We start from the raw sequence: 26,486 nt of genomic DNA on the forward strand, positions 1-26,486 counted from the left end.
TTCTGTAAGTAAACAAGGTTTGCAAAGTTATATATTTGTGTTGTCTGCTGCCCAATTATTTTACTGCAGAATAAAAATGGTGATCTCAGGCAAACAACTTTTGTGCCATCGTCCACATCTAAGTTGTAATCAAGTTGATTGTTTCCTTGAAAGATACAGTGACAATGAACACCACCCAGGGGTTTTTTTTTTTTTTTTGTATACAAGATCGAGGCTCGTGAAAGAGCTAACATTAATCACACAGAAAGACAAACCGACACATAAAACATATAACATGGGGAGCGGTAGACAAGATGGGGCAAGAGGGGGAGGAACACAAACACAACATCTGAGAGCAGGGACATCGAGAGATCTGTGGGAGGGAGAGGGCTTTGGGGGGGGGGGGGGGGGAGGCATGGGAAGGGAGGGGGAGTGGGAGAGGTATAAAACATATGGACACTGCCAGGACTTCCAGGAAATAAGTTGGAATTTCAAACAAGGTGGATCTGGGGTGAATTAGTGGGGGTAGAAAAGATCAAGGTTTTGGATGGGGAAAGATAAGAGATGGTGGTGAACAGCTGTTTTAAAGACCTGGAGGGAGGAGTGGGATTGAAGGGAGTGTGGGAGTTTGTTCCAGAGGCGGGAGAAAAGAGGAATGAAAGAGTGAAGGTGAGCAGAGAGCCGAGATTTCGGCAGTTTAACCATAAGAGGGTTGCTGGCAGATCTTGTGCGACCTGTAGGAATATTTGGGGGACAAAGCACAGAGAGAGCTGGGGGAGCAAGGCCGGAGAGGAGTCGGTAGAAGACAGAAAGACCACCAACCTGCCTGCGGTGAGTGAGTGACAGGCCCTCGGAGTTAGCTTCATCACGGGAGATTCCAATGATTCTGAAAGCTTTGGTTTCAACAGCGTGAAGCCGAGCTAGGTGTGAGGCAGGAGCACCGGCCCATAGGGGAGAACAGTATTCCATTGAGCTGCGGATGAAAGCCGCAGCCTTTTCATGTCAAAGGGTTTTCACATCCTACGAGAAATTTATATCGCATGAGTGAATGTTTTTAACAAACAATGTCAGGCCAAAAAAAACAGTTTGGCAGGTGCACAATTAAAACTAGAGAGGTTCCAGGGAACCTGAACTCAACTGGTCGATATCAATATGGTTAGAATATGCATAATAGAACCACAAACTATATAGTTTATGTGTGCTAAAAATATGACAAAAATTGATTTTTCAATATAGCCGCCCTGCCGCACCCATTTTTGGGCGTGCAACGCCCAAATGCAATCCCAAACTAGTTTATGTCTTAAAGATGCTGCATAACAAGTTTCATCAAATCTTATCAATATTTGTGACTTTTAGAGCGTAGACGTCGAATTGTTTACAGACGACAGACAGACGACAGATGGACGACAGACACTGGGTGTGGACAAAAACTCAGCTGGGCATAGTCCAGTTGAGTTAACAAAGCAACGACATTCGATCTGCTCCATAACTGAGCTAAAAAGAGTAATCCTAAAAATCCTATATGAGCATCATAATCACAATGTAGTCACTAAAATAATTCACTGAAAATTGTTTATTGCTCTCAGCTTGACCCCAGCAGAGTAATGTTGAAAAAGAAAATGTTTTTTTTTTGAACCATAATATTCACCAGTCATCATTCACATTGTATGTACAGGTCAGGATACATTTATCATTGTGGATCAATCTACCAGGAAAAATAAGACAAGCCACCGAAAACAAGAAACCTCAACAATGGATTAAACTTTCCACAAATTAGTAATACTCGCTCCATCCAGGAGTAATATGTGGCGTCAGTGAATCACTTGCACTATGCCATGTCCGAGGGGGGGGGGGGGGGGGGGGGGAAGGGGAGTTTGGGGAGGGGGAAGGTTGGGGGTATACTTAATGCCCATTAACTGACATTGGGTATGCCAGGTACACATGCAAAATTTGAGGGCAGTTGGCCAAGCCCTTTTTGATTCTACATGATTCAGATATATATATTGCCATCCTATCAGATGTCCCAAACTCTGTTACAGTGTGCGCTGCTAAAGCAGTTTCTTGTCAAGGGTCATGCTGGGTGGTTTGCCATCCTTCTCCCAGCAGTAGTTAGGGTGGGAATTTGGAATTTGGCCATGATGCTGGCGATAACTTGTTTACCCTTACCGAAGAACACCATGGGATCTTTAACGTCCACAGACTAGTGCTGGCAGATAGGATGCCCATTTTAAGTGTGCATACCCGAAAGCCATCCGGAGTGTAAGGAGCTTCTGCTCCACACTGATGACAGCCAACAAGGCCGACACATGCCCATGGACTTATCTTCCCTCTCCGGCGTTGACTGGTGTATAAAATTGAGAATTAAATTATCTTCCCTGTATTCGCTGCAGTCCAATCCCACAGAGATGTCTGCGGCTGTAGCTTTGCCTAAAAGGTGGGGCCCGATGCAACTGTTTAGCTATAAGAGCCTTTTCAAACTTAAACTGTTCCTCGCTGCACAGACAAGTTAATATGTGGCAGGCATTTCCTGTTGGTCAGGATGCATGCAGCAATAGATGGTGGTACTTTCTTCCTGGTACCTATTACAGCAATGGGGTCTAATCTTGTTCCACTGCGTATGTGCACACACACACACACACACACACACACACACACACACACACACACACACACACACACACACACACACACACACACACACACACACATTCCATGGTTGGATGTCATTACAACAATGTCAAAGCAAGTCTGTCTACATGAGAAAAGAGAAACTAAGTTTCCTTTAACAGAAACAATTGTGGTTGAAATTAAATGCAAGTTAATTAATGTGACATTTATTGGTAACAGACAAATACTGCATTGAATGGTCATGTTAAACAGGTCACTGCCAAACACAAATCAAACTGGCATTGGAAAGGTACTGTTGATGCTCAACGTCCAGCGGGCAATACTGTCGATCTAGGTGGGGATTGAAACATTCCAAACTAAGAACCAGTGGCTTTTATTTGTGCAATGAAGAACTTGTGTTGCAGATGGTGGCAAGTGTCAATTTGCATTGGCGGACAGGTAAAACGATGGAGAAAAGAAAGAAACCATTGATTGAAGGGTGCTTCTCCTTGCTGTCCACAGCAATGTTGCATATCTCAATCGACTTTTATATCTTTATTTTTCTGCAAGAACGAGGCTCATGGAAGAGCAAAGTTAAATTGACAGTGGCATAGTGAGTCGATAATTGGGACAACAGGAAAGGAAGAGAGGGAGAGAGAGAGAGAGAGAGAGAGAGAGAGAGAGAGAGAGAGAGAGAGAGAGAGAGAGAGAGAGAGAAGGGAGGAGGAATAGACTAGGAGACAGGTGTGGAGGCCCATCTCGGAGACAGTTGTGGAGGCCTGTCCTGCGTTAACCTGCATTTTGGAATGTTAACTATGACGGGGTTACTGGAAGAATGTGTGCATCCTGGAGTTGCTGGGGGGGGTCAGAGGACTGAGAGAGCAATGTTGGGGATCCTGCTTGTGATGCGAGAGAAACAGACCTTGTGTTTCGGCTTAATCATAGGAGATTGCCAATAATGCAAAGAGTTTTAGATTCCACAGAATCCAGGAGAGACATGTGACGCTGGAGCGAGCACCAGCCCATAGCAGAGAGCAGTACTCCATTGAGTTACAAACAAAGGCCTTGCAAAGTGTGAGTGTGAATAGCTCTGATTTTCCAAGGAAATACTTGGAATGATGGAGGATGTCCAGTCTGTAGCTGGCTTTGAAGGCCATCTTTGCTTTGAGGCCGAGGATTTCAAGAGACTGAACCACTTCCAGTGGATGACCAAGGGAATAGATAGGTAGGGTCGTTTGACGTTCATTCCAAAGCGATAGGGTGAGACTGAGATTTTCCAGATTGAAGCACATATTCCATTTGTCATACCACAGTCTAATCATTGAAAGAGAGAGCGAGAGAGCGAGGAAGCGATAAAGATAGAGATAGAGATAAAGATAGAGATAGAGATAGAGATAGAGATAGAGATAGAGAGAGAGAGAGAGAGAGAGAGAGAGAGAGAGAGAGAGAGAGAGACAGAGACGTCATTGCTGACTGCCTAGATGGGGTACAATACAACACAATGTGGAGTTGTTTGCAAGGAAGAGAGGGTTTTCCAGAGCATTGGAGAGGTCATTAACTTGTATAAGGAACAGGACCGGGCCCAAAGCACTGCCTTTGCGAACCCCAGCCTCCACTAGGAGAGGATTCCATTTATTGGCAACACGTTGTCCAAATGAGTAGGGGAATTAAAAAAAAACCAGGATTGAAGGTGGCCATCTATGCTACAGGCAGAGGGCTCGGCAATGAAATCAGGATGCCAGAGTGTGCCAAATGCCTGAGATCTGTCCTGGTAGACGGTCCTAACCTCTTGTTTGATATTGAGGATCTTCCACCATAGCCGAAAGCGGAGCAGAAATATATCGAGAGATGAGTGACTATGACAGAATCTAAACTGATGATCAGAAATCAGGTGGATTGAAAACTTGACATCAGAAGCAATGATGGATTCCATGACTTTGCTTGCATACAGAAGTAAATTCACTGGACTATATTGGTAGGGTCTGCTTTTGTGCCTTCTCATGGATGGGAGTGATGTTTGTTGACTTCCCTGAAGAGAGGGTGGGGGAGGGGTGAATAAAGAAGGACAGATTGAATAGGGCAGATAGAGAGTGATCAAGAATGGCACTGCAGTATTCTAGAACATGGGCATCAATGTCATCTGGGCCTGTCGCCGAAGCAGGGTCAAGGCCAGATGGTACTTTTTAGCTCCTTGGGTTAGAAGGACACAGAGGCCAATAAACCGGGTAAGATGGGTATGTTGGGGTAAGATAGGGACAGAGCGGATTGGGTTTGGTACACGAGATTTAGACACAAAGACAGAGTTTAGCCTTATCTCGGACAACATCTGCAGTACAACCATTTGAGGTGAGGGCATGATGGAGGGGGAGTAAACACTAGAGACTGACTTAGCAAAGTGCCACCATGACTTTGAGGAAGGAGACCGGTTGTAGAGTTCAGCCTTGAGATTTGCAAAATGATGTTTTCTGGCCTGCCTCAGGATGGACCGACAATTGTTGCAAGTCTTATGGAATGAAAGCTTACCAAACTGACAATGAAAAAAGCTTGACTGCAACCTCCTCCCCACCGGATTCAGTAGACCTGGATCGAGGGTGTGGATAGAAAAGTCGCAGTCGGGATGGAATAAACCGGTGCATGAGAGAAAGTGGACTTTTGTAATAGTATCCCTACACGGAGTCAATATCAGGTGCTGTGAAGATGGTGGTTCAATCGTTTTGTGAGATTGAAGACCCTGCCAGTTGGCTTGTGCAAACAGCCATGACCTGCATCGTTAAGGTTGCTCCCTTGCAATAGCCAGAAAGATATGGGCCTTGACAAGAACATGATTAGAAAAGCAGGTGGGGGCAGAAAATGAACAAGAGAGATTTGATGGAAAGTTAGTCATTGCAACATCTAGGAGGGAGGACATACCAGAAGGAAAAAATGCATGTTGGGAATTTTAGAGATTGGGTCAAACCCACTGAGTCGCAAAAGTCCTTTTCTGCAATAACATCGCTGGTTGGTGTCAAGCAAACACCCTGACAGCTGGCATCGTCACAGTTGAAATTTCCGCAGATTAAAAACAGACAGTTGATATTGGTTACAAAAAGGATATATGTTCAAGGAAATGGTGGTGTATAGAGAGTCATCATTATTGGGTGGATGGTATACCACACAGTCAAACATTATGTGGTGTGGAGAGATATACGCAGCCAGAGGGCTTGGAGGAGAATGAGCAATGGAGATCTTGACATATACAGCAACACTACTTCCGGAGCGGGGGAGTGGCCTGTCAAAGCGGAACAGAGAATAGTCAGGAAAACAGAGGAATAGGAGACATCCTGTGAGAAAAACGTTTCTGTTCAACGTACAATATCTGCAGCAGCAGCAGCAGCAACCTGAATGGAGCAATTGAAAATATTTGAACTGAGACTTTAAATATTGGTGGACGGCACTTGATTTCTTCCATCGTTTTGTGTTTGTGCAACGAGGAATGGCATACATGCCTTGTGTCACAGGAAAAACGAATAAAGCAATCCGTATGAACTTCTCTCAGTTTCAGACGTTGTCAAGTCGTTTGTCCTATGGCCTTTTTAAATAGCCAAACACTAATTTTGTTTTTAAATCCATAAAACCCACTATTCATACACGTTTAGACGTTCAAAAATTGCATTCATAATTCAGAAAACGTTCTGTATATTAATCAAAGTACGTGCGGGGGTGGGGTGGGGGGACTGCCTAAAAAAAAAAAGTTTTCCCCCTGTGTCCCCAACCCCAAAGCAAACTTCCATCTTATATCCGTTTATAATTAAAACATGCATAAATGAAAATCAGCAGTGAAATAAAAAACAACAACTGAACAAGAATCCCAATCGATTTCAATAAAAATAAACTTAGCAGAAACAGAAAAAAATAAAACTTTGCTTTGCCCTGTGTAATAAAGTTTTACAAATGCAGAACAATATAAAGATGAGTTTCATTGAAATTTTCAAGAATATTGCTGAGCCAGGACCACAGGTAATCTTTTCATTTTCTTTTCTTTTTTTACACTGACTGACAGAAACTACAAGTTTGTATGATCCTGAAATTAGAAAATATGCTACCGAATTTGCAAGCAGTCTTAAACAAAATAATAAACACATGGTATGAGCGAGCAAAATCGATTGACGAGTAGAAGCATGGGAATGATCAATGTGAGTAAAGGCCTCGGCGGATAACCCTGAGAAAGGGTGCAAATTTAAAATAAAAAATTAACGAGCGTAAACCATATTTCTCTTCAAGTGCCTTGCACCAAAAAACAAACATGTACACAATTCATCTCATTTGTCAAAAAAAGATTTCAAAAAAATTACTTTGGTTCAAAACTTCAGTTGGGAAAAATAATTCAAACATGCAAATCCACAGCAATTCATGCCATTTGTACTGTCTGTCCTCCAAGGTCGCTGTCCATGTCAGCTATGGAATTGCAGCGGTCATTCTAGGATTGTTACAGTTGCCATGATTAGCACTTCCAAAGATATTCAGCAGGTTCCAGTTGCCCAAACTTCTTCATAGTCTAAGGAAAGAAAGACAATAAAGACAAAGTTTTAATTCAAAGCAAACAAAAGACCGAATATGGTGGCTTTTGGTGGGTGACACTTGAAACTCGCATCTTGTATATTTTTCAAGACAGCAATCAAGTGTGTAATGGGAAACAAATTGTTGACAATATTGTATGATTAATGGCAAGATTGTACCATCCGAGTGGCAAATAAGCATCGTCTATTGCTTATCGATCAAAAGCAATGGTAAAGCAAAGATGTAACAGGTCATTAAATCAAACAATTGGCTGGTTTTGGATGAAACGAGTTGCCCATGCGGTGATTCTGTACAGATGGACGAGTGATCAATGTTATTGGCTATATCGACCAGTAATGATGCTGAACCTGATGCCAACCATCATTGTACAGGGAATCGAGATGGGCATGCAGTTTTGATTCACCAACTATAATAAATATTGCGCCCTTGCTTCCGATATAATTATCCGTTTTGTTGGTGTACTGTTGGATAAATGGTCACACCTGGTTGATCAGAATTCTTTATGCTTTGGGGTCTGTGTGTCTTCTTACCCTGCCCTTGGCGTTTTGACTTCAAATAATCCTGGAAGAGATAATTCTTGAGTGAAGCAAAAAATAAAACAAAATATAAAACCCTACACAGCCTTTGCACTTGAATGCTGAGAGAAAGGAGAGGCAGGAAAAGAGAAGAGAAGGGAAATTAGAGTTGGAGATGAGTGAGAAGGAAGGAAAGGGAATACTGTGACAGGGGTAAGAGCAAACCTACAACAAGAGACAACATAAAATAAATCAATAGCGAATACAAAGCGGAGGAACAATTGATGACAAAAGCATCAAAATAAGAACAATGGAAAGAGTAGCATAAAAACACTTGAAGGACTAGAACGGCACTTGTTAGAGCGCATACCTCAGCCGGAGTGAACTTTTTATGGTTTGTATCCTCCCAATGATAGGCCGGATCTGCATCCGGACATGAACCAAAATGGAATAGGTTTGTTCTTCTCACCTACCCAACTCATCCACCAAGTTTTGTCATTATCCATCCACAACCTTTTGAAATATCATGCAACATTATCGTTTTTGGCCATCTTTCATTGGTAAAGAATCAGTTCAAAAGTTTGAGTACATTGATCCGGACACGGACCTTCACCAAAATGAAATCAATTCTTCCTCATGTCCAACCTGTCCACCAAGTTTAGCCCAAATCAGTCCACAACGTTTTGAGACATCATGCAACAACAAACAAACAACATGCATTTTAAAGGCCATTTTCCCTACTAGAGCGGGGGTTAGCCTTGCAGTCCCCATGACAATCTTCTCCATTTTGCCCTATTTTCTGCATCTCTCCTTGTTAACCCCCTTGCCCGCATTTCTTCTTCCATCATCTTTCGCAATTCATCATTTGTCTTCCTCTCTCTCAACGATACTCCGCACATCTGTCGAACCATTCGCATTTCCACCCTTTATAACCTTCGTTGCTGCTCTACATTCATTACCCATGTCTCGCTCCCATAAATCATAACACTTCTCACACATGCAGCATACACCTTTCCCTTCAGCTTCAACGACACTCCCCTCCTCATCAGCACGCCACTCAGTTCCCGAAACTTCTTCCATGCACATCTCACTCTAGCAACTGTTGCCGAGTCTGATCCACCTTCTCCATTCAGCATGTCTCCGAGGTAGCAAAATGTTTTCACACCTTCCAGCTTCACGCCGTCTCCAAGATCCAACTCAACATTTCCTCCATCTGCAGCTCCCTCTGTGCACACCTTACATTTGAATGTAGCTGCCACACTGGTTAATGACCCTCTCAGACCACTACATTTTTGATGAACCCACTCAGCGCACATTGTACATTGCATGGAGTTCACTCCGACACCCTTCCTGCACACAGCACATGGCCACTTCCCAGTTCTTTCCACCTCACCACATGCTTTACCACTTGCCATCACCTTCGTCTTTCCAATATTCACCTTCAGACCTTTTGTTTCCATACATTCCTTCCACTTGTTCATCTTTTCCTTCAGTCCATCCATACTTTCCGCAATCAACACCAGATCATCTGCGTACAACAACTCCCACGGTAAACCCTCCTTTACGTTCTGAGCCAGCACCTCCATCACAGCTACAAATAGTAGTGGACTTAGTACCGACCCCTGATGCACTCCCACCTTCACCTCAAACTCACCACTGTTCCCGTCCTTCGTCCTTACAGCTGTGCACGCTCTTTTGTACATTGCCATCACTACTCTGATCAACCATTTTGAGACATCATGCGATGTATAGTTTTTAGCCCTGTCTCTCAATGGTGAAGAATCCTTAAAAAAATTATAGCATCTGGATCTTCACCAACATCTCATCAATTCGTCCTTGTCACACACCAAACCTGTCCACCAAGTTTCGTCCGAATCGATCTACTTTTTGAGATGTCCTGCTCACAGCAGACAAACAGACAAATAGACAGGGGTAAAAACACAACCTCCGTGCACCTTCAGTGGGGGAGGTAATAAAAAGTGAAAGAAAAAAAAAGTGGAGAGAGAATGGCTGCCACAAAGGGACGAATTAAGAGAAATATAAAGTGTTGCCAGGATAGTGTGAAAAGAGCTTTAACAAGGAAGGCCCGATTAAAGCAATTAGCGAAACAGTTGACGAGCACCTTCAATAATGCGTCACCTGCCTTATGCAACCAATTTTCTACCAAAAGATTGCCTCCAAATGTACATCGCCTTGATAAATTGGTGACCTCTTAACATGACCAGTTTGAAATGTGAATGTTTCATGCGCACGGGCTATTAGCCTTGTCACTGTTCTGGTGGTTTGAAGCTCCAACAACATGGCAGCGCAACATTAATGTGAAAGCAGTCTATGTTTGTGGTTTAATTGTCTTCTACAGCTACAAGTTTTTGCAAGAGAGCAATAAACAATGTTTAGCGACAAATCTGTGAGCACGCATTTGATGCTCCATGCATTTAATCTAACATCAAATACAGAAATAAGTTGAGGGTGTTATATTATCATGGTGAAATAAATTTCTCCATACAAAATGTTCCCGATATAATTGCAAACATACAAAGTACTTCACTATATTATTGGAATCATGTATTTTTTTGATGAGAAGTTTTTTTTAACAACTGTAATAAAAAAATAAAAGCTGCAACAATACTGCAAATGGATTCTCCAGCAGTGTGGTATAAAAAGTTGTGAAGTTTCCAATATATTTGGATATATACAAAATAGATGCCCTCCAAGTATGGAATCTGTAAGATTGATCTTGAAAGGAACACATATATACTCGTGTGCATAAAACACCACGGGTTCTTTACATGATCAATCTGTGCCAGTAGGCAAATGCAGTCCAAACTTGGGTGTATTTAAAAGTAAAACATAAACCTTCGATTCGTCATGGCACAGCAGGCAACAAAGCAACTCCGGACTGGCTATACTTCACCCTCTCCCATTCGCACTCAGCTTTCCCGATTAGATATTCTCGAAGGGAGAGCATTCATAAAAGTCCTCCTCCGACCCAATGCAAACCGCTCACACTCGCGAGACAACAAATTTCAACATTATAATCTGTTACCCTTTTACATTAATCAACTTTTACAATAAACATCTCACCTCAACAAATCTTGCACAGCCATAACAAACGATACGTTCCAGATTGAATCTTAAGCGTATGACCAGTGAGGCAGTGATTGAGTCCAGATGTTTTACTGAGGCTGAAGTCAGCAAAGGAAGGCAACAGATTGTGAACATGCCACGGCAAGTGGGATTTGAGGTCGACAAAGATGAAGTTGAGGATTTGCTTCTCTCCCACAGGGAGGACCTGAGCAATGAAAATCTTCTAGCTCTGGAGGAGGAGCACATCAGAGAGGAATCAGGATCAAGTCCTGAAGAGGTTGAGCCTGTCAAAACTCTCATGACGAAGGTCATAACATAAAAAAGTTGGTCAATGAAGCCATGGCCATCTTAGATGAACATGATCCTGACTGCATGAGAAGTTCCAAGGGGTAAAGGGAGATGAAGAATGTCCTGAAATGTTACAAGGAGGTCTACAAACAGAAAATGAAGGCAGCCACTTAAGTCTCCATTATGAAGTTCTTGAAAAAAAAAAATCCCAAGCAAATCAGCCTTCACTTCATCTTCTGAGCCTTCAACCTCAACTGGACAGCCTTGCACAACTGAATATGCCTGCCACAAGCAATATGTGCTGTATCCAACCCCAGTTATGGTAACACTTACGAAAAAGTAATTCATTTTAATGTTTTTATTTGCTATATTTCATTTAAGCATTGTTTACTGCTTTTTTGAGGTTTTACATTGGTCTTCAACCTTAAAAGTTGAAATATTACCCATTGGGAACCCTGATGGGTGATATATATATTACCCATTGGGAACCCATATTACCCCGATGTTTACATGTAAAATATTACCCCGATAACACTTTTTCGAACACGGCGTTTCGCGGGAACGCATCCCCCGCATTATACGAGGGTTACCTGTATACACACACACAGATATGTTGTTGTCGTATAGTTGGTTGTATTTTTTTTTTTTTTGTATACAAGATCGAGGCTCGTGTAAGAGCTACCATCAATCACAAAAAACAGCAAACGGACACACAAAACATACAAAAAAGGGAGCGGGAGACAAGATGGGGAGAGAGAGGGAAGCACACAAGTACAACAGCAGAGAACATGGGCAACGGAAGATCTGTGAGAGGGAGGGGACTTGGGGGGAGGAGGTAGGGGAAGGCGGGGGGGGGGGGGGGGAGTATAAAACACAGGGACACTGCTGGAATTTCTAGGAAAGAAAAAGGTCGGTATTTTGAAGAAAAAAAAGTGGATTTGGGGTGAATGAATGGGGGTAGAAGAGATCAAGGTTTTGGATGGGGGAAGACAAGAGATGGTGGTGAACAGCTGTTTTAAAGACCCGGAGGGAGGAGTGGGATTGAAGAGAGTGAGTGAGTTTGTTCCAGAGATAGGAGTAAAGAGGAATGAAGGAGTGAAGGTGAGCAGAGAGTCTTGATTTTGGCAATTTCACCAGAAGAGGGTTACTGGCAGATCTTGTGCAATCTGTAGGAATATTTGGGGGACAGAGCACAAATAGAGCTGGGGGAGCTAGGCTGGATAGGAGTCGGAAGAAGACAGAAAGACCACCGACCTGGCTGTGGTGAGTGAGTGAAAGGCCCTCGGAGTTAGCTTCATCGCGGGAGATTCCAATGATTCTGAAAGCTTTGGTTTTTCAACAGCGTGAAGACGAGCTAGGTGTGAGGCAGGAGCACCAGCCCAGAGGGGAGAACAGTATTCCATTGAGCTGTGAATGAAAGCCTTGTATGTGGTGAGGAGCTCAGGTGTGCAAAGTAAGGACCTCGCACGACGGAGGATGCCCAGTCGGCGACTGGCTTTGGAGGCCAGCTTGCCCAAGCTAGCTAGGCACTTGGTATACGACCAATCTCCAAATTATTCTTGACTGTCAATGGGATATGCTGCTATATATATACAACCAACCCACACAGGCAAGAACCCAACAAGCATGTCTGCTCAAAATAGTGATTCCTCCAATGGTCAGCACCTCCTGAACAATCCTGAATGTGCCCACGGCTATCATGCTGAACGGTTCCAGATTGTGGCACATGCACATACCAAAGCGCATTTACGTGTGCTTGAAGCCACATTTATTCACACACGAGCTCCTGTTCTTTGCAAACAAAAAGAGTTTGTGCAGACTGTGTTTGTTATGACCAGACTCCATTATAATAGGAGGTCTCAGGCTTGCTCTGTACCTCGCCACCATGATGTGTATGTTCGTGTCACTAACAGTCCCAAGAGAGCCAATCCCCATTTGTCTTGGCAAATAAATTGTTTTCTTTCATGTCTGCATTTCCGATATTCTTGCATGTGTCCTGACGAGCTGCAAGAAGAAAGCCATTGAGTATGTCTGTTCTTCTTTCTGTTATTGTACGTTATACATATACATACAACAACAACAACAACAACAGCAACAGGCATTTTAAAGGCCATTTTCCCTGCTAGAGCGGGGGTTAGCCATGCGGTCCCATGACAATCTTCTCCATTTTGCCCTATTTTCTGCATCTCCCCTTGTTAACCCCCTTGCCCGCATTTCTTCTTCCACCACCTTTAGCCAAGTCTTTCTCAGTCTTTGCCGTCGTCTACTTCCCTCTACATTCATTTCCATCATTCTTTTCAACCAGTCACTTTCATCCTTCCTCAACACATGACCAAACAATCTCAACCTGTTTCTCATCACAGCATCCATCACAGGCTCTAGTCCCATCATCTTTCGCAACTCATCATTTGTCTTCCTCTCTCTCAACGATACTCCACACATCCACCGAACCATTTGCATTTCCACCCTTTCCAGCCCTCGTTACTGCTCTACATTCATTGCCCATGTCTCGCTCCCATAAATCATAACACTTCTCACACATGCAGCATACACCTTTCCCTTCAGCTTCAACGACATTCCCCTCCTCGTCAGCATGCCACTCAGTTCCCGAAACTTCTTCCATGCACATCTCACTCTAGCAACTGTTGCCGAGTCTGATCCATCTTCTCCATGTCTCCGAGGTAGCAAAATGTTTTCACACCTTCCAGCTTCACGCCGTCTCCAAGATCCAACTCAAAATTTCCTCCATCTGCAGATCCCTCTGTGCACACCTTACACTTGAATGTACCTGCCACACTGGTTAATGACCCTATCAGACCACTACATTTTTGATGAACCCACTCAGTGCACATTGTACATTGAATGGAGTTCATTCCGACACCCTTCCTGCACACAGCACATGGCCACGTCCCAGTTCTTTCCACCTCACCACATGCTTTACCACTTGCTATCACCTTCGTTTTTCCGATATTCACCTTCAGACCTTTTGTCTCCATCCATTCCTTCCACTTGTTCATCTTCTCCTTCAGTCCATCCATACTTTCCGCAAATAACACCAGATCATCTGCATACAACAACTCCCACGGTAAACCCTCCTTTACGTTCCGAGCCAGCACCTCCATGACAGCTACAAATAGTAGTGGACTTAGTACCGACCCCTGATGCACTCCCACCTTCACCTCAAACTCACCACTGTTCCCTTCCATCGTCCTTACAGCTGTGCACGCTCTTTTGTACATTGCCATCACGACTCTGATCAACCATTCCTCCACTCCTAACTTCCTCAATGCCCACGTCACTACTTCACATGGAACCCTATCGAATGCTTTCTCCAGACCAACAAACCCAAGAAAAAACTTCTTCCTCTTCTCCATGTACTTCTCCTGCAACTGCCTTACAATAAAAAGTGAGTCTGTCGTCCCTCTTCCTGGCAAAAATTCAAACTGCATTTCGTCAATCTTCACTTTCTTCCTTATCCTCCTCTCCAAAACCCTTTCCAATACTTTCATTCCATGCTCCAATAACTTTATCGCTAGATACGCGCCACAGTCCAGAGGGTCACCTTTCCCCTTGTACAGAGGGACGAGGGTACTCAGCTCCCAATCCACTGGAATGCGGCCTTCTTTCACCACCAGATTACAGATCTCTGTCATTCTCTTCGCACCCCAACTTCCTGCTGCCTTCAACATATCTCCCACAACTCCCGTCGGCCCTCCCGCTTTTCTACTCTTCATTGCTTTTATCGCTTCCTCAACTTCCTTCTCATAGTAAGGGAAACATATGAAAATCTGTTAACTAAATTGGTACCAAAAAATTTCTTCACCAATATGTTTGTAAAGGTGTGTAATAACATGTGTTAAAATGTTGAAGGTCAATTCCCGTGGGAAACCCAGAAAAAAAGCTGTTGAATTCGGGTACCGAAAAATTATTTTCGAGAATTTTTATTTTTTTTAATCGGCCCTTAAGTAACTTATGAGGGGTCAAATAAGGGTTTTTCATGATTCTGAGTTGATTGTTAACATTTATATTTCACCACAGACACTCCTTTGTGGAAAAATAATTTCTAAATATATCTCATTTTCTACTTTGCAGGACATGGAGTCTAGCAATATGGATGAAGACGTTACTCCACCTGTGCTCACTTGCTTCATCTGTGCACGCTCGGATACACCAGCTGAAAGGCTCATACAGGCAACTCCAAAGGGATACTCAACTTTATTGAAACAAGCAGAAACTGTCGAAAATGTTACTGTTGTGGAACGTATGAAGGAGGCTCAAAAGGAAGGAAAACTGAGGTACCACCAGAAGTGTAAAAATGATCTGTACAACAACTTTGTTGCAACCACCAAGAAGTCAGCTCAAGCATCAAAGGCAGAGAAAGAGTCATCAAAGTTGAAGAGAAGACGCACTACTTGTGAGTTCAGTTCATCAACTGGCTGCAGTTCTAGAAGATCACAGTCAGTTGACCTCCTGTATAAGGATGTATGCATTCTTTGCAACCAACCAGCCCAGCTCTACAAAAATAATCCAGCACAAGCTAGAAAGAAATACAGAGTGCCAGATAATTTGACTGCAGATACACTGAAGGCAAGCTTGCTGAAGACAGCACGGAGTCGCGGGGATGACTGGGGCACTGAAGTCACTGGACGCCTGGAAGGGATCAACGACTTGGTAGCAGAAGAAACACTGTACCATTTGCGATGCAAACTTATGTTTGCGAGAGGTGACAGTTTGTCCAAGACTGATAAGGAAGGAAAAAGGAAGAGAGGACAGAGGAGTATTGATGAGGAGCGAGAGGCAGTTTTTATTGAATTCTGCGAATGGTTAGACTCAGAATTAGAGCATGGGGTAATGAACATGGACCAAGTCCATGAAAAGCTGCAGGAGTTTGATCAGTCACCAGAGAAGAGCCTTTCTTATTCAAAGCATTGGCTAAAGATAAAACTTCTAGAGAAATACGAAGACACCTTGTATTTCACAACACAGGAAAGAGGGGCAGATGTACTCTGTCTCAAAGATGGCACCGACAATATTCTGCGAGAGCATCATGCTAATCTTGACCATGGAGATGAGAAGACTCAGATCATAAAGACGGCACTCAAGTTCATATCCAATGATATTGCCTTGATTGATTTAGGTCCAAAGTCATACCCCACCACACACAGTATGACTGACATCGATAGTCAGCTGACACTTGTTCCTGCAAGCCTTCAGATGTTCTTGAGACCGATTGTCAAGACAGACGAAAAGGTTGCCGTTTGGGGGCAGAATTTTATTAAGGCCTGTCGACCTCAGTCTGGATTATTGCCACACCAAATGGGGCTTGCCATACAACTTGATCATAGATTTGGGTCAAAATGGATGCTCAACAAGTTCCACCGGCTGGGATACACTGAGTCTTACACGGAGACACAAAACTACAAATACTGCTTCCTTAATAGTAGGAGTGGAGATGATGTTCCAGATACTTCTGGCACTCTTGACACCATTGTGGAGGAAACCGATGAACAGATCAATGATGAGGTTGCGGTTGATGCTGCGCTTGAGGATCAATCAGTGATGACAGCCAAAGTGCCAGCCAGTGAAAGTGAATTGTCAAGTAATTATAAGGTGGTCTTTATGGAGGTTGGGGAAACAAACAATGCAGTCACTCAGTTTGTTGGAGACAATATAGATTTAAACATTGTCTCTATTCACGGAAACACTCCCTTTCACTCAATGGGTTGGATCGAAGTCACCACTCCGGCACCACCGTTGCCAGATCCACAGACAACAGCAGCTTTCCCCCGGGTGAAGTTGAAGGCACTCGACAAAGCTAAGATCCTGAGAGGAACTGAAGTAAAGATTATTCCATTTACGAACAGGAAACAGATAGGAACGAACGCGATCATGTTTCTCCCCCTCGCTGAGCTTTCCTCCTCCCTGGCTCATGATCAGCCACTCCTCACTCCAGGTGACACACTCTGGGCAGCGGGGTGGGTGATCAAAGCCAACGATCCTGAGTTCCCACACTCCAACTGGAATGGCTGGATGAAGAGAATCCATGCTAATGATGCAAAGCAGAGCACACAGATCGAGTTCCTCCCAGTTATTGAAGGAGACCCTAATGACCTCAACACCATCTTCACCACTCTGAAAGAGTGCATACGGCGCGCTGGGGTCGCTATAGTGACCTTTGATCTTCTGATTTGGCTGAAGGCTGTGAATATAATAAAGCAGGCAAATCTACCCGTCATTCCAAGGTTGGGTGGTTTTCACCTGCTGAAGTCTTATCTTGGATCAATGGGTATAATGGGTATATGAATGAGAAATAACTCTTGAGTATTATATATGTATGTGAAATAAAAGCTACTTTGTGTGTAAATGTAAAAGTGAAAATATAAATGTTAACAATCAACTCAGAATCATGAAAAACCCTTATTTGACCCCTCATAAGTTACTTAAGGGCCGATTAAAAAAAAAAAAAATTCTCGAAAATAATTTTTCGCTACCCGAATTCAACAGCTTTTTTTCTGGGTTTCCCACGGGAGTTGAACTTCAACATTTTAACACATGTTATTACACACCTTTACAAACATATTGGTGAAGAAATTTTTTGGTAACAATTTAGTTAACAGATTTGTGAAATATCTCATAAAATGCCCTTACTATCAGTTAGCTTCTCTGCCGGTCTTAAAACTGGGTTACTCTCTATGTTGCCATCCCATTCATTCTATGCATTCAACAGCATTTCCATATATCTCTTCCATCTTCCTTTAATTCCATCTGGGTCCACAACGATTTGTCCCACTTCATCCTTCAAGCAACTCACCCCCATCACATCGCACCTCTCTTTCGCTATTTGCTTTACAATCCTGAATACCGCTCTCTGACCCTCTTCCGAATCCAAGCGTTCTCCGAACATTTTCTTATATGCCTCCTGCGCCTTTGCTACCTCTTTCTCTGCAGCCTTCTTGGCTGCCTTATAACTTTCATGTTCTGCCTCTTCTGCCCCCGTACCCTTCGCCTTCTGCCACTCCTTGAACTACTTCATCTTCACGTAAATCCTCTTTCCATCTTATCATAACTTTTTAAAAGATCAACAGCAATTAGAAGTTTAGCTGAACGTAAAGAGCATGGTGCCAAGAAGATAAAAGCTAAGAGTTAGAGGAGGACGAGAGGGGAAAACATGAACATCAGCAGAAGAAAACTGGGGTGGGGGCGGAGGGCAAATCGGAGACGGGAGTTGGGTGGTGTGGAATAGAAAACCAAGAGAAGAAAAGTGAAAAACACTTAAATAAGGGGAAGATTATAATAAAGGCCCAGTTGTGCACCAACATAGTTTAATTATAACAAACACAATGTTCCCTGAACCACCCCCTATGGCAACATAAAAACATAGGGGCAATACCCCTGGTGCTCACCTGATAGAATAAACAGTATACTGCACTGACTAAGGATATTTCATACCAATTCCAATGCTTGCTAGAAGACAGGGCAGCATGTAGAATCATACTAACATGATCATAACACTTTAAAGAAACAAGCAAAAATTATCTATGTTGGGGGGAAATCCCCCCCCCCCACCCCCCTCCCACCCCGTGTACCTCCTCAGACTCCAATTTTTTCCAATGCCTTGAACAAACATTGGTACATCACGGATGATGAAGGTTGTGATGACATTTCATAAAAATTGTGTGTGTAGGTTCTGAGAAAAAAGCAAATACCTATTTTGGGGGGCAAGCCCCTGCCACCCCCATAGACCACCTTAAAACCCGATTTTTTAAATGCCAGAAACAAACTTTGGCACAACATGGGTGATGAAGGTTGCGGTTAAGTTTCATCGGAATTGCATGTGTAGTTTCTGAGAAGAAAGCAAACACCGATTTGGGGGGGGGGGCAACGCCCCCCTCCGCCCCCCACCCCCCGTAGGTGACAGGGACAGATTTTTTTGAATGCCATGAAGAAACTTTGGTACATCACGGGTGGTGAGAAGGTTGTGGTGAAGTTTCATCAAAATAGTGTGTGTACTTTCAGAGGAAAAAGCAAATTCCTAATTTGGGGGGTCAAACCTGGACCCACTTTGACACCAATAAACCCCTTATACCCCGATTTTTTAAAATGCCGTAAACAAACATTAGTCACAACACAACAAATATCATTTGTGCCAAAATTGGTCGCAATCCCATCCGCGGTTTCAGAGAAGACGTTTCAAGTGTTTACGGACGGACTGACCACGCGCCATCGCATAAGCTCTCCTGAACATCGTTCCAGGTGAGCTAATAAATGGTGCCTTATAGCATTCATGGCACATGAGCAAAATATACCACCGTAGCATTGCCTGAAAACAATTAAATAAAAAATATTCGACACTTTTAATTTAACATGCAATTTCCCCTTTGGAATAGAAAGTTTTAATTTCTCAATGAAGGCCAAACAAATTTTGATAGTTTTTCTTCATTCAATTATCAATATTATTGTTCGTTATATAAAGATGATTTTTTTTGTTAAATAGGATTGCCGACTAAAGGTACCAGTTGTTAATGTTTCCCCTGGAGATTATGACAAGCTTTTACAGTGTGCTATTTATTGCACAAGTATAAGAAAGCAGAACACATAACACAAGCATGAACTGTGAAAATACCTGACGTATTTCATCCTCAACATTTGCCAAATGTATCTGCTTGTACAGGAACCTGCCTCATACTAAAAGTGTACGTAGTTCGTTATCACTACAAGTCAACCAGCAGTACAGGCATTGGCACTTTTCATTTGCTCGAATGCTTTTGGCAAGAGAAGCCCGAAGAGTCAGTTCAGTCAACCTCCGCAGAGCACAGTCTGCTCGTGGGCTGATAAGGCCTGTTCGAGCTTAAGCAAGTGGGCAAATGGTGTGTAGAGGAATTTGTTTCAAACCTGCTTCTCTCGCTTCCTCTCATCCTGGAGAAACGGAGGGCTTGCCATTGGGTGACCGTCTTGTTCTGAAAAGAAAAACATGTATTGTTAGTACAAATGAAACAACAGAGGCCAAGGCATGAGGGATTAAGGGTTGTAAAAGCTCGCTATCGCCCATGCAAATAGGAACCCACTCATTGATAAAAACGTAAGAACAACATTTGTCGAGGTGTGTTAACCAACAATGCAGCAGATTACGCGTATTCATGGCAATTTAATTTTCAGGTTTTGCCAACAAACTGTTGAAGGCATTTTTCAAAGTGCAGCCTTTCCAAGAGGGAGGTCAAGTTTCCAACATTCTTTGGGGGAAGGGGTGGGGTGAGGGTAAGTCACATGAAGCCCCCCAAAATATGGTTTGCAAATTCACAAACGTATGACGTTGCTGTGAGATGGTGCATCGTGGTGTGAAGGTCATACCTTGCCAAGAGTGTAGTGGAAAGCCACCAATGCTGGTACTACAGGGTTGGCCATTGGTTGCCAAGCCCATTGACAAGCCATCTGCAGACTGTGGAGGCAGGCTGTTGGTATGCAAATGCTGGGCATTGCCACTTGTCTGTGGTCACAAGCAGCACAAAATAAAAATATTTGAAAATCATGAGAAAAATACAAACATCACAAAAAAAAAGAAAGGCATTTTTTATTTTAACCACAACAAATAAATGCAACAAATGCATTGCTCAGGCCAGAAGAAGTATTTTCCTTTTGAAGAATAAAATTATTTTTGTACCACTGTCACAAAACCCTCAGGTTGTTTAATCGACGAATGCCCATCCGGCAGGCATGTGTAGTCCAAACTTGAGTTTATTACCCTCACCTGAGGAGAGGGTATTGCATTTGAGTCCGTTTGTTACCCTCGCCAGACAAGAGGGTATTGCATTTGAGTCCGTTTGTTTGTCTGTCTGTTTGTCCACACACAATAAATATGATTTTCTCTGCAACCGTTGGTCCGATTGACAGGAAAATTTTCACCATCGGTGCAATTCCAATTGTAGAATTTTTAATGATAATTATGACATCATAGGTCACGTGGTACGGGCGCCATTTTGGAAAAACCGAAAAAAAAGAACCTCTATTACGTATATCTCCAAAAGCACTGCACATAAAAAATTGAGACATGACTCATTGTAAAGAACTCTCCATGGGGAATAATATGTTAATGATGACGTCATAGGTGCCTCCATTATAAACGTCATAATTTGACAAGCACAAAACTTCATCCGATCAAGATGAAAGTTGTTGAACATCATCTCGGGGTAAATTGGTGGAGAATTTTTTTTAATGATGACATCATCCGTCATGTGGTTCGGCCGCAATATGCGTTTTAACACAAAAGCTTTAATAACCACGAAGAACACATCCTGGCAAGGGTCTGCAATCTCTGATTGCTCTTTCTTGTTTTGGGGTAAAACACATGGATACATGCATCACTCCATACATAAAGCAACGAATGACTGCATGTTATTCTCACAATTCTTCGTCTTAGTTTTAAACTCTACATTTCCATTTATACATCCTCGGCGCAAGAATATTCATGGAAGCCCCTTCCTGCACAAACGAGACCATTTAATATCTGGATGTCTCTCAAACTCTGGCGATCTTTCAACACAGCTTAAAGTCAAATTGCACTATTATTTATTGCCATCTTTATAATCTGCTCAACTTTTAGAATAAAAATCTCACCTCAAGAAACACGAGAGAGCCATACATAAACAGATCGTTTCATATCATATCATATCACTCACCCAATAGACCACATACAGTCACGTGAAAAAGTAAGTACACCCCATGTAAAGTTTTGAATTTTTCAACATATTTCAACATACAGCTATTTGATCTTCATTTCAACAATATTGATAAAGATGATATAATATAACAAATATCATGAAACATTTACATTTTGTAGTCCATTGTATAATTTAAATAAACATAAATGCAAATTTCGCAATGTGGAAAAAGTAAGTACACCCCGACATTTATCACTACTTCAAATACCTAAAATTAGAATCAGGTGCACCAGCTCAGGTGCAAATGATTAGAACAGCGTCAGAGAGGATCTTGGAGGAACCTGTCCTATTTAAACCTCAGACATTTAGTTTGATTTGCTCTTTGTTGTTGAAGTGTGTGGCGTCACCATGCCGAGATCAAAAGAGCTCTCTGAGGCCTTCAGAAAGAAGGTCATAGATGCCTACGAGTCTGGGAAGGGATTCAAAAATATCTCCAAACAATTTGAAATCAATCATTCAACAGTCCGGAAGATCATCTACAAGGAGAAGATTCCAAACAACTGCCAACTTGTTCAGGCCAGGCCGCCCCAGCAAGTTCACCCCGAGAGCAGACCGTAAGATGCTGAAAGAAGTCTCAAAGAACCCCAGAATGTCATCACGGGACCTACAGGTAGCTCTTTGCCACTGTTTATGTCAAAGTGCACGAGTCTACCATTAGAAAGAGGCTGCACAAATTTGATCTACATGGGAGGTGTGCCAGGAGGAAACCTTTGCTGTCCAGAAAGAACATCAGGGCAAGACTAAAGTTTGCCAATGAACACCTTGGCAAAGACCAGCACTTCTGGAACAATGTGCTCTGGATATATGAGTCAAAGATAGAGCTATTTGGCAAAGGTACCAGAAGACATGTTTGGCGAAAACCAAAGACAGCATTTGACCACAAGAACCTGATACCAACTGTAAAGCATGGTGGTGGAAATATTATGGTTTGGGGCAGCTTTGCTGCTATACAAGGGAAAAGGTGACCCTCTGGAGTGTGGCTCGTACCGAGCGATAAAGTTATTGGAGCATGGAATGAAGGTATTGGAAAGGGTGTTGGAGAGGAGGACAAGGAAGAAGGTGAAGATCGACGAAATGCAGTTTGGATTCATGCCAGGAAGAGGACTGACAGACGCACTCTTTATTGTGAGGCAGTGGCAGGAGAAGTACATGGAGAAGAGGAAGAGGTTGTTTCTTGGGTTTGTTGATCTGGAGAAAGCATTCGATAGGGTTCCACGCAAAGTATTGACATGGGCATTGAGGAAGTTAGAAGTGGAGGAATGGTTGATCAGAGTTGTGATGGCAATGTACAAAAGAGCGCGCACAGCTGTAAGGACGAAGGACGGGAACAGTGGTGAGTTTGAGGTGAAGGTGGGAGTGCATCAGGGGTCGGTACTAAGTCCACTACTATTTGTAGCTGTGATGGAGGTGCTGGCTCAGAACGTAAAGGAGGGTTTACCGTGGGAGTTGTTGTATGCAGATGATCTGGTGTTGATTGCGGAAAGTATGGATGGACTGAAGGAAAAGATGAACAAGTGGAAGGAATGTATGGAGAGAAAAGGTCTGAAGGTGAATATAGGAAAGACGAAGGTGATGGCAAGTGGTAAAGCATGTGGTGAGGTGGAAAGAACTGGGAAGTGGCCATGTGCTGTGTGCAGGAAGGGTGTCGGAGTGAACTCCATTCAATGTACAATGTGCGCTGAGTGGGTTCATCAAAAATGTAGTGGTCGGAGAGGGTCATTAACCAGTGTGGCAGCTACATTCAAATGTAAGGTGTGCACAGAGGGAGCTGCAGATGCAGGAAATGTTGAGTTGGATCTTGGAGACGGCGTGAAGCTGGAAGGTGTGAAAACATTTTGCTACCTCGGAGACATGCTGAATGGAGAAGGTGGATCAGACTCGGCAACGGTTGCTCGAGTCAGATGTGCATGGAAGAAGTTTCAGGAACTGAGTGGCGTGCTGATGAGGAGGGGAGTGTCATTGAAGCTGAAGGGAAAGGTGTATGCTGCATGTGTGAGAAGTGTTATGATTTATGGGAGCGAGACATGGGTCATGAATGTAGAGCAGCAACGAAGGCTGGAAAGGGTGGAAATGCAAATGGTTTGGTGGATGTGCGGAGTATCGTTGAGAGAGAGGAAAACAAATGATGAATTGCGAAAGATGATGGGAATAGAGCCTGTGATTGATGCTGTGAAGAGGAACAGGTTGAGATGGTTTGGTCATGTGTTGAGGAAGGATGAAAGTGACTGGTTGAGAAGAGTGATGGAAATGAATGCAGAAGGAAGTAGAGGACGGGGAAGACCGAGAAAGACTTGGCTAAAGATGGTGGAAGAAGAAATGCGGGCACGGGGGTTAACAAGGAGAGATGCAGAAAATAGGGCAAAATGGAGAAGATTGTCATGGGGACCGCAAGGCTAACCCCCGCTCTAGCAGGGAAAATGGGCTTAAAATGCATGTTGTTGTTGTTGTTGTTGCAGCTTTGCTGCATCAGGGCCAGGGCAGCTCACCATTATAGAATCCACTATGAATTCTTCATTGTACCAGAGGGTGCTTGAGGATAATGTGAGGCCATCTGTCGGAAAATTGAAGCTCAACCGAAGGTGGACCTTGCAACATGGCAATGACCCTAAACATACCAGTAAATCCACCAAGGAATGGCTGAAAAGAAAGAAATGGAGGGTTCTGGAATGGCCAAGTCAAAGCCCGGATCAAAATCCCATCGAGATGTTGTGGGGGGATTTGAAACGAGCTGTGCATGCAAGAAACCCCCCAAACATCGCACAGCTGAAAGAATTCTGCATGGAGGAGTGGGCAAAAAATTCTCCCAGTCGACGTCAGAGACTGGTAGACGGTTATAAGAAACGCCTACTTGAGGGTGTTTCTGCCAAGGGGGGCAATACCACCTATTCGAGCCAAGGGTGTACTTTCTTTTTCCACATGCGAAATTTGCATTTATGTCTATTTAAATTATACAATGGATGACAAAATGTAAATGTTTCATGATATTTGTTATATTATATCAATCAACATTATTACATTATTCAACAACATTAACATTAACAACAACATTAACATTAATTAACATTGACAACAACAACATTATACAACAACATTACACAACAACAAATCAACATCATTATACAACAACATCAATCAACATTATATCAATCAACATATTATATTATATCAAACTGTCAACAACAGCTGAGTTTGAGGTGAAGGTGGGAGTGCATCAGGGGTCGGTACTAAGTCCACTACTATTTGTAGCTGTGATGGAGGTGCTGGCTCGGAACGTAAAGGAGGGTTTACCGTGGGAGTTGTTGTATGCAGATGATCAAGTGTTGATTGCGGAAAGTATGGATGTACTGAGGGAGAAGATGAACAAGTGGAAGGAATGTATGGAGACAAAAGGTCTGAAGATGAATATCGGAAAAACGAAGGTGATGGCAAGTGGTAAAGCATGTGGTGAAGTGGAAAGAACTGGGAAGTGGCCGTGTGCTGTGTGCAGGAAGGGTGTCGGAGTGAATTCCATTCAATGCACAATGTGCGCTGAGTGGGTTCATCAAAAATGTAGTGGTTTGAGAGGGTCATTAACCAGTGTGAGTGTAAGGTGTGCACAGAGGGAGCTGCAGATGGAGGAAATGTTGAGTTGGATCTTGGAGACGGCGTGAAGCTGGAAGGTGTGAAAACATTTTGTTACCTAGGAGACATGCTGAATGGAGAAGGTGGATCAGACTCGGCAAAGGTTGCTTGAGTGAGATGTGCATGGAAGAAGTTTCGGGAACTGAGTGGCGTGCTGATGAGGATGGGAGTGTCGTTGAAGCTGAAGGGAAAGGTGTATGCTGCATGTGTGAGAAGTGTTATGATTTATGGGAGCGAGACATGGGTAATGAACGTAGAGCAGCAACGAAGGCTGGAAAGGGTGGAAATGCGAATGGTTCGGTGGATGTGTGGAGTATCGTTGAGAGAGAGGAAGACAAATGATGAATTGTGAAAGATGATGGGAATAGAGCCTGTGATTGATGCTGTGAAGAGGAACAGGTTGAGATGGTTTGGTCATGTGTTGAGGAAGGATGAAAGTGACTGGTTGAGAAGAGTGATGGAAATGAATGTTGAAGGAAGTAGAGGACGGGGAAGACCAAGAAAGACTTGGCTAAAGACGGTCGAAGAAGAAATGCGGGCAAGGGGGTTAACAAGGGGAGATGCAGAAAATAGGGCAAAATGGAGAAGATTGTCATGGGGAGATGTAGAAAATAGGGCAAAATGGAGAAGATTGTCATGGGGACCGCAAGGCTAACCCCCGCTCTTGCAGGGAAAATGGCCTTAAAATGTCTGTTGTTTATCACCTTTATCTATCAATATTGTTGAAATGAAGATCAAATAGCTGAATGCTGAAATATGTTGAAAAAGTCAAAACATTACATGGGGTGTACTTACTTTTTCACGTGACTAAGTCTCTGATACAGAATACGTGACAACCACTAAAAATATTCTGCAATTTGCGAACAACTCGTTGGACACTTCATCTCATGTCAAAAATTTCAGCACATTGTCCAGTGAACAGTTTGTTCTGGGCCATCTGGAATGATGTTCCGTTACGCAGCTATCATGTTCCTCTTTAAACTTCTGCACACAAGTCCGAACTTTTTTTCACATCCATGGATGAGTCTCCACACACTGCAACCAATTGGAAATGAATGTCAACAGGAGTTTGCCCACTCAGGTGCGGAAGTTTGATGATGACATGTTGCTCGTACTA

The 26,486-nt window shown here is 43.1% G+C and overlaps 1 protein-coding gene across 1 annotated transcript in view; it reads right to left on the minus strand.

Annotated features, from left to right (window-relative positions):
• Positions 1-1,537: 1,537 nt before the first annotated feature.
• The window catches only part of LOC137431172 (uncharacterized), a gene marked incomplete in the record, with an annotated part of 229,080 nt that continues 204,131 nt past the window's right edge, over positions 1,538-26,486 (minus strand). Inside the window, 4 exon segments of the mRNA XM_078781587.1 lie at positions 1,538-7,120; positions 7,626-7,704; positions 19,926-19,990; positions 20,382-20,517. Of these exon segments, the coding sequence (XP_078637713.1) occupies positions 7,086-7,120; positions 7,626-7,704; positions 19,926-19,990; positions 20,382-20,517 (315 nt within the window).

The sequence above is a fragment of the Myxine glutinosa genome, chromosome 7 (assembly GCF_964187855.1).
Source record: "Myxine glutinosa chromosome 7, kmMyxGlut1.1, whole genome shotgun sequence".
In the NCBI taxonomy this organism is placed as follows: domain Eukaryota; kingdom Metazoa; phylum Chordata; class Myxini; order Myxiniformes; family Myxinidae; genus Myxine; species Myxine glutinosa.